Source organism: Schistocerca piceifrons, chromosome 5 (assembly GCF_021461385.2).
Source record: "Schistocerca piceifrons isolate TAMUIC-IGC-003096 chromosome 5, iqSchPice1.1, whole genome shotgun sequence".
NCBI lineage: Eukaryota > Metazoa > Arthropoda > Insecta > Orthoptera > Acrididae > Schistocerca > Schistocerca piceifrons.
The window spans coordinates 107150566-107163114 of record NC_060142.1 but is presented as its reverse complement, the minus strand read 5'-3'; the positions used below and the strand labels follow the sequence as shown (position 1 = coordinate 107163114).

The 12549-nt window shown below is 43.4% G+C and overlaps 1 protein-coding gene across 1 annotated transcript in view; it reads left to right on the top strand.

Annotated features, from left to right (window-relative positions):
• LOC124798209 (venom dipeptidyl peptidase 4-like) overlaps window positions 1-12549 on the top strand; it is a 301929-nt gene that overhangs the window by 226337 nt on the left and 63043 nt on the right. Inside the window, exon 12 of the mRNA XM_047261512.1 lies at window positions 1053-1233. Coding sequence (XP_047117468.1) covers window positions 1053-1233 — 181 coding nt within the window. The remainder of the gene's footprint in view (window positions 1-1052; window positions 1234-12549) is intronic.

The following is a 12549-nucleotide window of genomic DNA, read 5'->3' as shown; positions in this document are numbered from 1 at the left end:
TGGTATAGTGGGACTCTATTCTGATCAGTGAACACAATGCAGAGATCAGGATTGGTATCTGTTTGCCATCTGGCTGATTGGAATGTCTTAGGGTCCTTGGCATCATATATCACGTACATGTCTTGTGCTTCAATCCACTCAGACAGAGTTTCTCCGGTTTCGTCGACGTTGCCATACCCCCCAGAGAGTGTGACGGCTATTAAAATCCCCCACATACACGCAGGGGTTGGGCAGTACTGGTAAAGCTGGTGTTGGCCATTTACTTTGTGGGGGCTTGTAAACGGCTGCTATGGTCATTCCATTTAGTTCAATAGCAATTATTTCTATGTCATTAATTTCTTTGCATATCACTTCTTTGTACCCAGCAATGTTGTCACCAAGATACAGAGCGGATCCATGAATGTGCGTTGGCAGTGCTACGACCATCCTGTAGCCTGGAATGGTGCATCCTGTTATGCGCTCCTGCACTTGATGAGTTTCTTGGAGTGCTACGATGTCGATTTTATGACATGTAGTCACATTTATCCCTTGTCAGGCCTTCTTCATTAATTTGCAGAACATGGACGATGGGTCCAATATCTTTAGTCTGTTGGCTCTCAGAAGAGCCATTCTCGGTGATAGCATTCTTCTTTTTCTTGTTTTGTCGCTGCGTGTGGCCGTGAGAGATCAATGATCTAGTTCGGCCGCCATTTCTGTAGACTTTCTGCCGTCCTTCTGTCGCAGTCCGTTGCCCGGGGTGCACCATCTTGGAGGTTGTCTACACGTCGCACCCCACTTTCGCGATTATGGAGGGGTACAGAGGCAGAATGGTTACGTATTTCTGTAGGGGACTTGTATGAGTCTGTGCCACGTAGAGTCGCTGTACTACGGCGGGAAAAAGGAGATCTGACAGTATATTAGGAGGTATCGCATGACTTTTGTCACCTCTATGTATTTAACCATCCTCGCATGACAGAAAGACAATATCGGTGCTAACGACCAAGAAGTCGTGTGTCGCAAGCTGAAAACCAACCGTATAATAAAGGAATTTAGTTTACGTCTGTGTGTGACAGGCATCTCGCGACGGGAGCACAGCAACACCGCGCTGCGTAAGATGCTGTCCCACAAGCTGCTGCCCCAGCGGCTGGACGACTGGGTGGAGCTGGAGGGCGGCCTGCGCGCCCAGGTGCGGCTGCTGCTGCCGCCAGACCTCGACCCCGAGGGCGACGAGAGGAGGCCCGCCCTGCTCTACGTGTGAGTTTCAGCAGGGGCCAAGCTACTCTGCCCTATGTTTGTATGTCCATCCTTGTGGCTGGAGGTCTGGAAGACTACGACCGTTCACTACTGTACATTCCGTCTTCAGGCCACGAGTGGCCTACCGGGACCATCCGACCGCCGTGTCATCCTCAGAGAAGGATGCGGATAGGAGGGGCGTGGGGATCAGCACACTGCTCTCCCGGTCGTTATGATGGTATTCTTGCACGAAGCCTCTACTATTCGGTCGAGAAGCTCCTCAATTGGCATCACGAGGCTGAGTGCACCCCGAAAAATGGCAAAAGCGCATGGCGGTCTGGATGGTCAACCATCCAAGTGCCGACCACGTCCGACAGCGCTTAACTTCAGTGATTTCACGGGAACCTCTACATCCACTGCGGCAAGGCCGTTGCACTGTTCACTATTGTAAGCAAATGAAACAGCTGTAGCCCTCCTTATGTTGTCATTTATTGTGAAGATACGTTTCGGCGATTCAGCTTAAAGAGTTGATGGTTGGAGAGACGACATCACAGTTACAGTCTGCGTAATCCAGTTGTTGGCCACTGTTGCATCATAAATATGGGTCGTGATAACCCCTCTGCCATCAACTAAGGCCTCTGAAGATGGTGCATTGAAGCAGCGAGACTGGTAGCTACACAATAAATGACATCTTAAGACCGGCTGTAGGAGTTTCATTTTCTTACAATCTACCGTTTGTCACGTGCACGCGCGCTGGCACTCTAACGTTCCGATATACAGAAACAATTTATTTGGTATGATCAGCAGTATCAGAATGTTGGCTGATTTTTAGCATGGTCGTTGTTGGACTACCGTAAGGAAATGCAGAAAAAATTGGACAAAATAGCCGGTCGGTGTATCGAATACCGACTCTTCTTTAGGCAGATAAAAGCGGGATAACGCCAAAAAATTATTAAGTGGCTCTCAGAAAATGGACTGTCTGTAAATTTTGTAAAAAAAGAGTGAGAGAGAGGGAGGGAGGGAGGGAGGGAGGGAGGGAGGGAGGGAGGGAGGGAGAGAGAGAGAGAGAGAGAGAGAGAGAGAGATTATATTGAATTCTGTACAACAAACGAGCTCACACCAGCAATTAATGTAGTACATGAGCAGGAGTCAGTAAACAGGGGAGATTGCTCTAAATTTTTTGGTCTAGATATTGAAGAAAACTTCATTGTTTGAGAAGCTCAGTAATATCCTTCTTCCAGTTCGAGTTCAGCTATACTGGCTCTTCGTGCAACTGCTAATCTTGGAAACAAACGAATTAATCTCCTGACAAATTTTTACTCAGTAATGTCTTACGGAATAATCTTCTCGGATAATTCATCACTTAGAAAAAAAATTATTGTTTGCACAAAGACGAGCAGTAAGAATCATGTATGGTACTCGCACACGGACGTCATATACGAGAGGTACCTGTTCAAGGCCCGTCACAATGCACATATTCGCTAATGACATTCGTAATAAATGATCCACAACAATTTAAGAAGAACAGTGATATCCATACGTATAACACTAGAGGGAAAAATTATCTTAATTACCCTTTGTTAAAGCTGTCTGTGAATAAGAAAGGAGTTCAACAGTAGCATCAAAAATTTTGTTCACTTGCCTCATTTCATAAAATGTCTGACAGGTAGCAAAGCAAGTTTCAAATCTAACTATAATCATTTCCAATAGACAACCCCTTCTATTCCACTGAAAAATCATTTCCAATAGATAACCCCCTCTATTCCACAGACTAATTCCTCTGTAAAAACTAATAACCAGTAAAAAATGTGTAAGTATAGTGGCATGAGGAAGACTAAAATAAATACGTTCATTAAATTGTCAAATCGGTTATGCTGTTACAACGGCAGGTTATCAAGATTTAGGTAAGTCTGAACGTGGTGTTAAAGTCAGCGCAAGAGCGATGGGACACAGCATCGCCGAGGTATCGATGAAGTGGGGATTTGCCCGTACGACCATTTCACGCGTGTACCGTGAATATCAGGAATGCGGTAAAAAATGATATCTGTGACATTGCTGCGGCCGGAAAAAGGTCCTGCAAGAACGGGACCAACGACGACTGAAGAGAACCGTTCAGCGTGACAGAAGTGCAACCCTTCCGCAGATTGCTGCTGACCCATCAACAAGTGTCAGCGTGTGAACCATTCAATGAAACATCATCGATTTGGGCTTTTGGAGCCGAAGGCCCACTCGTGTACTCTTAATTACTGCACAACACAAAGCTTTACGCCTCGCCTGGGCCCGTCAACACCGACATTGGACTGTAGATGACGGGAGATATGTTGGCTGGTCGGACGAGTCTCGTTTCAAATTCTATCGAGCGGATGGACGTGTACGAGTATGGAAGCAACTTCATGAATCCATGGAGCCTGCATGTCAGCAGGGGACTGTTCAAGCTGGTGGAGGCTCTGTAATGCTGTTGGGCGTGTGCAGTTGAAGCGATATAGGGCCCCTGATACGTCTACATACGACTCTGACAAGTGACATATACATAAGCATCCTGTCTGATCACCTGCATCCATTCATACCCATTGCGCATTCCGACGGAATTGCTACAGAGTGGCTCCAGGAACACTCTTCTGAGTTTAAATACTTCCGCTGGCTACCAGACTCCCCACACATGAACATTATCGAGCATATCTGAGATGACTTGCAACGTGCCGTTCAGAAGAGATCTCCACCTCCTCGTACTCTTAAGGGTTTATGGACAGCCATGCAGGATTCATGGTCTCAGCTCCCTGCAGCACTACTTCAGACGTTAGTCGAGTCCGTGCCACGTCTTGTTGTGGCACTTCTGCGTGCTCGCGGGGGCCCTACACGATATTAGGCAGGTGCACCAGTTTCTTTGGCTCTTCAGTGTATGTGCACGCGGTAGGCAAAATAAAACTCGTACAGGAAATATTCGTAACACGTTTTTAATGACCATTATGCATTAGAAAACCCTGAGTTAGTTTTGCCTAGTAATTCTACTGCTACCACTACTACTACTACTACTACTAATAATAATAATGATTACAATCACAGTAGGATCTCGTTTGAAACATTGATTGCAGATTCGATTTACAGATGTTGAAATGGGAAGACGATACTCGCTTATGCCGCCCGATCTTCGTGTCACCGGGCAAATTATTTCCAATTAATTTACAGATAAAAAAGTACACACAGTAAAATTCATATTATTCTACCAAAATAAGGAGGAAATAACTGAAGCAGCATTATTATTTAATAGAGAATGCAAGTTACAGGAATGATTCAACGTTATATCTCCGACGCTGAAGAACAAAGGAGTAACAATTTTTTTGGTTTAACAGAAAATGATCGCATATGTTTTTCACACATAATTCATATGCAAAGATGAAGTTGGTTTTCTGAGACGTAATCTTATCTCTAATGTCGAAATTTAAAGATCAATAAGGGTGGCTGCTTGAATTGTAATGTATTGCTAAAACCACCTCTACTCAGTACTTTGAAGAGCAGTTGCATAACGCCTACATTGGGGTTTGATGCGCAACGTCTGGCATCTGAATCAACAACGATTTTTTTCAACAAACAGTTTATGTTAACTGGTGTGCGCAGAAAGTGTTTAATCCACATGTGGGTCACGTCACAGATACATTACTGGCCATTAAAATTGCTACACCACGAAGATGACGTGCTACAGACGCGAAATTTAACCGACAGGAAGAGGATGTTATGGTATGCAGATGATTAGCTTTTCAGAGCATTCACACAAGGTTGGCGCCGGTGGCGACACCTACAACGTGCTTACATGAGGGAAGTTTCCAACCGATTTCTCATACACAAACAGCAGTTGACCGGCGTTGCCTGGTGAAACGTTGTTGTGATGCCTCGTGTAAGGAGAAGAAATACGTACCATCACGTTTCCGACTTTCATAAAGGTCGGATTGTAGCCTATCGCGATTGCGGTTTATCGTATCGCGAAATTGCTGCTCGCGTTGGTCGAGATCCAATGAGTGTTAGCAGAATATGGAATCGGTGGGTTCAGGAGGGTAATACGGAACGCCGTGCTGGATCCCAACGACCCCGTATTACTAGCAGTATAGACGACAGGCATCTTATCCGCATGGCTGTAACGGATCGTGCAGCCACTTCTCGATCCCTGAGTCAACAGATGGGGACGTTTGCAAGGCGACAACCATCTCCACGAACAGTTCGGCGACGTTTGCAGCAGCATGGACTATAAGCTCGGAGACCATGGCTGCGGTTACCCTTGACGCTGCATCACAGACAGGAGCGCCTGCGATGGTGTACTCAACGACGAACCTGGGTGCACGAGTGGCAAACGTCATTTTTTCGGATGAATCCAGGTTCTATTTACAGCCTCATGATGGACGCATCCGTGTTTGGCGACATCGCGGTGAACGCTCATTGGAAGCGTGTATTCGTCATCGCCATACTGGCGTATCTCCCGGCGTGATGGTATGGGGTGCCATTGGTTACACGTCTCGGTCATCTCTTGTTCCCATTGACTGCACTTTGAACAGTGGACGTTACATTTCAGATGTGTTACGACCCGTGGTTCTACCCTTAATTTGATCCCAGCGAAACCCTACAAAATGGTTCAAATGGCTCTGAGCACTATGGGACTTAACTTCTGAGGTTATCAGTCCCCTAGAACTTAGAACTACTTAAAGCTAACTAAGCTAAGGACATGACACACATCCATGCCCGAGGCAGGATTCGAACCTGCGACCGCAGCGGTCGCGCGGTTCCAGACTGTAGCGCCTAGAGCCGCTCGGCCACTGCTGCCGGCGAATCTCTACATTTCAGGAGGATAATGCACGACTGCGTGTTGCAGGTCCTGTACGGGCCTTTCTGGATACAGAAAATGTTCGACTGCCGCCCTGACAGCACATTCTCCAGATCTCTCACCAATTGAAAACGTCTGGTCAATGGTTGCCGAGCAACTGGCTCGTCACAATACGCCAGTCACTACTCTTGATGAACTGTGGTATCGTGTTGAAGCTGCATGGGTAGCTGTACCTGTACACGCCATCCAAGACCTGTTTGACTCAATGCCCAGGCGTATCAAGGCCGTTATTACGGCCAGAGGTGGTTGTTCTGGGTACTGATTTCTCAGGATCAATGCACCCAAACTACGTGAAAATGTAATCACATGTCAGTTCTAGTATAATATGTCTGTCCAATGAATACCGGTTTATCATCTGCATTTCTTCTTGGTGTTGCAATTTTAATGGCTAGTTGTGTATATACCCACCTAGTAGTCTCGCTGCGTTGCGTAGACACTACAGCAATGACCTCAAAATGAAACTTTTGTGGTCGCTCCTTACAAATTTACAACGGAAGGGGGAAGGCTGGTAGGTTTTACGCACCGTCCATTTCGAGGTCAATGCAGTGCAAGGGTTTATTCAACAGGCATAACGAAAAATGCTACTCTGACCTTATTTAAACTTTTGTAGGCGCGTAGAAATGTCTGTTTGCGCCCATTTCGTTGCATATTATGAAGGTTGGCTTGCTTTTATAAATTTATGAAAGGGTAATGTATTTTGGTACATACCGTTTTGTTATTTGTCAAAATATTTTCTTATAAATTTTTTCATATTTACTTACGTTCGAATCAATTCCGGGAAGATTTTATACCCTTTGATGGTTTTGAAAACACGATACAGCTTTTCGAGGCGGTGGAAATCGTTCTCGACGAATTTTTTTGTTTCGATGAAGAGAACACCAAGAATTTATTAGGGTATAAATCAGTTGAATACGAGCAATGAGGCATAAATTTGATGTTTCTTTTCGCCAAACTTGCCACTCATGCTACACGCCGATGCTCTTCAGTCACGTTGCACACAAATTGGTGATTTATCTGGGTATAAATGTGCAACAAGTAGGTTTTTGTATTTTTGATAAGATCTGTTTTACCATTAGCTAGTTTTTGAGTCAATGCAAGCTCATCATTAGGTGGAGATGCTACAATAACATTATGCCGAGGACCGAGTGAAGCAGGACGCTATGACGATGGTGCTGGCGAAATGACGGAAATTTAGTAATCGGTAATGAAACGTTTATGAAACAGAAATTTTGTTACGTTTGCGGTACTTACAGTGCACTGCATCATTGTATCCATAGCAAATCCTTTCCCACAATGAACATTGCCAGATATATATACAAATATATACAGTATTTAGCTGCACGTAGTTTCACACTTATTCACAGAATATAAAGATTGAATGTAAAAACAAAGATGTGTGTAAAATAGATATAACATTTTGCTGCAGCATGGTGTTTGTCTGAGATACGCTGTATTACAGAATAAATATTTACAACTACAATAATAAATTTAAGTGAATCTTGCTAACTGCAAGAGGCATTATATGAGGGTACACAACACACGAAAACACAGAGTGAAATATTTACTAAGTAATTGAAAAGTGAATGGCTTACAGCATGTCATGGTTGTCGAATGACTAAGAGAGTTAAATATTTAACATGTAGATTTGTTTTTGGAGAGGATCCGTCTTGAGGAAAACAAAGTTTTGATTTTTATTTCCCAGACATGTTTCGCTAAAGTTTCAGCATTATCAGTAGATCTTTTGCTATCTTTCTATACAACAGAAAAATACTTTTTTCTACTTATACACATGTAAATTTGAGTCTTTGAAACAGTATTTACATATATATGAAAAACAGATAAAATTTTGTCTATGTACCTTGTTACCTTCTTGTGTTCTCATGTTATTTAATGCAGTACTTTTGTTTCACAATTTGTCATCTGTAACCATATAGAACTTAATGTAGAACAGTTATTTACTTCGAAATATTACGACTTGGCATGTTATGGCTATGCCTACTATTAACTAATACTATGTAGATGATTGCATGTACGTGTGTTTGTGGAAACGATAATGTGGGATATTTATGAATTGGTGGTGTGCGATAATTCTTTGAGGGCAGAGAATCGAATTCCATCGCAGAGAACTGTATATTCATTTATTACTTGTTTTCCTTCAATATTTTTGTACTTGATAATTTTCTTCAATTATTAGTTTTAGTGGGGCTGCTGCTGCATTTGATTTGAGAATGTTGATGTTTGTTGGGCTGTGTTTCATGTCAAAAACAAAACCTTAAAGTTTGTAGAAGACAACAACATAACAAAGTCAGCTAGTTACCGAATACAAAGATACCAGAAAAATGCACTAGCACTCTTAAAAATTTCTCGCACATATTCACATAACTAAGTGAAATGGGTAATACAGAAGAACCACTAGGCACCTACACCAAACAGCATACAAAAGCTCCACAAGAAGCACATTCCGATTCATCCAGTGGTAAACTTCAGAGGCGCACTCACATATCAGCTAACCGGAGAAAAATACCCATACTGATAGAAACATTATGTATACACAAACAACAGAAGCATACGCAACACCAAAGAGCTGGTACAAAAATAAAAACAAAGAAATCAACAAACCCACAACAGCCATACTTACATCATTCAACATCACATCCATGGACACGAATATTTCCACCATTCAGACCATCAACATCATCAAACAACAATTAGAACATCAGAAAGTCATTCTCAAACCACACATAAAAGAAATAGCTAGCATTCTAAAACTAATCACATAGAAAAACTGTTTCTCATTTGGCAATCAGTTCCACTCATCTACTGATCAGTTGTCTCCTAGCCAACATCTTCCTCAGTCACATTGAAAACAAAGTAATTGAAACAACAGTAAGACCCAAACAATATAGGATACTGTATGGCTATTAGTATGTGGATGACATATGCGTTCTAGATGAAACATCCAGTCACTTCCAACAACTCCGCAGTGATATAAACACAGTTCGCCCAACAATAAAATTCACCATAGAAACAGAAAATGACAAAATGTTAAATTTCCTTGACCGCACAATACACAGAGACAACAACGGACACCAATTTTACATATTCAGGAAAGTCACCACCACCAACACAGCCATACACAAATACTCTAATCGTTGGACTGCACACAAACTAGGCAGTTTCCAGTATACGCTACACAGACTTAACAAAACTCCACCCAGTGAAGGCAACAACGAAAATTAATTTCTGACACTCAAGCAAATAGCTATGGAGAATGGATAGACATAAACACCATAGAGAAATTTAATCACAAAACTAAAAAAAATAATAAAAGTGACACCAAGCACACAAAAACAACCTATCACTAGCTTACAAAAGCAGACATACGGAACACAAACTCGCACTCACTCACACACACACACACACACACACACACACACACACACACACACAAGCACACATGAAGAAGAAACACCCATAACAACAAGCAAATGGTATACTCTCATAACAACAAAACAGTCCATAGAATAAGCAACATATTCAAAAAGCAAGGGCTAAAAATAGCCTATAGGGCAGACAAGTCACTACCGAGAAACTGATGTGCAACAAACACAAGCACAGACAATCACAACACATTTGGTATTTACCAACTGACGTGCCAGGAGTTGAAATCGATTTGTATAACACAGACAAGCAGAAACTTTAATACCAGGTACACAGAACCCAGAAGAGCAGTATAAAGTAACAGCTGTCATTCTGCAGCCCAACAAAAATCAACAAAGACTTTAAAATTCTCAAATTCTGCAACAGCCACCCGCTAAAACTAATAACTGAAGAAAGTAATCAAATGCAGGGTCATAAATGAACGGAAACAAATAATGATGAATATGCATTTCCCTGTAGTGGAACTTTGTTGTCTGCTCTTAACGAACTATCAGACAACACCAACTCATTAACACCTCAAATTTCCTTTCCAAAAACAAACAAACAAATACACACACACACACACACACACACACACACACACACACACTCACTCAATCTTCCACATAATATTAGTTAGTGGTAGGCATAACCACAACGTGCCCAGTCGTAAAATTTCGAAGTAAATAACTGTTCTACATTAATTTCTATAAGATTACAGATGACAAATGGTGAAACAAAACAATTTCATGAAATAACATAAAATTCCAAGAACTCCACAGCATGTGGTAACCTGGTATATATACAAAAGTTTGTTTCTCAGATATGTAGATACTGTCTTAAACATTCAAATTTATGTAGGTACAAGTCGTAAAAAGCATTTTTACTGTTTTGTAGGAAGATAAGAAAAGACCCCAGTTATCATGCTGAAACTTCAGATTGGAAATGAAAAGAAAGTAAAAACTGTGTTTTGCTCAATGCAGATCCGCACCAAAAACAAATCTATTTGTAAGCAATGGCAGACAGAAGATGGTCATTTACTATGTAACTAAAGAGGTAATGAGTTACAGACAGCCATAGTTGTTAAATGACTAAGAGAATATAATTTACGCAGGAGGATGAATGTGTCTTATTGCGCTAACGGGCTTCTTCCTGGACTCGGGTAGACGCGGCGGCCCCGGATCGAATCCGCCCGGTGGATTAACGACGACGGCCGGTGTGCTGGCCAGCCTGGATGTGGTTTTTAGCCGGTTTTCCACATCCTCCAAGGTGAATACCAGGCTGGTCCCCACGTCGAGCCTCAGTTACACGACTCGCAGACATTAGACACACGTTCACACTATTTCACGCTGTACACTAGACGCAGACAGCTGGGGTACACTACTTCCTTCCCGGGGGGGGGGGGGGGGGGGGGTATGGGGTGACGGCAGGAAGGGCATCCAGCCACCCCTTAAAATTTAACATGCCAATTCCGTACTTAACCCTGCCGACAATGCGCACAATGCGGGATAAAGGCGGTAGCGAAATGTAATGTGGTACCAGGATGTCCTGAAAATTGTGGAAGAGAGAGTTCTGCATTGATTTAATTTCTTCATTAGTGATTTTTTGAGTCGAAGGGCATTCATATGTTCCTTGTCGTGGGTTGTAAGGTTTCACCCTGTTTGTCTTGTGTTGCACACAGCATCGAAGTTTTTTGGAACAACAGCCGATTTTGGTCTTTCCGAAATTCGTCATCAACAGAGGCACTAGAATGACGAAATTCAGCAAACCAGTCTTTCTGATGTTGTGTGCTGTGAAATGAAATTCCCGACTCGCCCTCCTTCCATCCAACAACTCGCTCCGGCACACGTCCGGCACTCAAATCACACCAGGAAGTGCGTATGTCGCCCAATTGGCGTTTGCAGCGTCATGCTGAGCTTTGCTGTGGCGGCGTGCCACAGTGATTGGGCTGTGGGAAGTACTACTCTAAGGCATGCAACAACCAGAAGCTGGCTCACAGTCCCATGGGTAGTGGAGGACTAGACGCTGAGTGTGGCAATGGGCCGTGCATGGTGGGTCGTCGGACTGTTATCTTCCCGAATCGCTGCCTGAGAGTTAGCCACCGAGCAGTGGAGATTGGGCAGATGGCTGGAGGCTGGGCGTTAGCAGGCGATAGGAGCTGGACTTAGAGTTGGTAATATGATGCGGCAGCAGCCACACCAACTTGAGCCAGCTTCAGGGGCGGACAAGTCTCACGTTTAATACTAGGCCTGGCATGGCACGTCAGCCATGGTTGCCTGTATTATCAGAGTGGCTGTCGAAGCAGTGGGCCACACTTTTCACCTGACGATGCTGCTGTGGAATTGGGAGTTGGTTTATGTAAGCGAAACGATGTGGGCCCTGGAGGAGCACTACAGTGCTGTGGAGTCAGAGACTGGGAGAGGTGGCGCTGAACCATGGGAAAGCAACGATCGGCATGTGGTGTGGCTGTCTCTCACACAGACGTTGTTTGGCTTGGACAGCAGATGGTGTTACCACCATACATCCTGATGATGTGGCTTCTGGAAGCTAGGAACGAATTGTGGAAAACAGTTTCCCTTATGACTATTCTAAAGTGAGGTGTAAGAGTGACTTATGCCACTGAATGTGTCTACAACTGCATGTGTGCTAGCATTAGTGTGTGAGACAAGGATCTGAATTGTGAAAACAAACGGGGAGCGCGTTTTGCCTACATTGATGGAGCTGTGCTTACATAGAGGTGCTTCATTTGGAAAGGTATGACGAGATTGGGTTGCATTCTGATTGTATTGTAACTGAAACAGAACCAAAAGGCACAGTCAGGTCATGGTGTGGGTTAATTCTGTCACACATGTAAACCTTGTAGTTCAGTCGCCAGTTGTGCTTTATTGTATGTTAGCTTGTTGTGTCACTATAGAGTGTGTTATTTATATGTATTCTCTGTCAAGTGCGTGGTTAAAGTCTTGGCTCCAGTTGGGTGTTGCATTTTCTGATAAATGTGATGGGACACGGTCAGCACAAAAGCGTACGGCCCGACCTCCTCTGTTGAC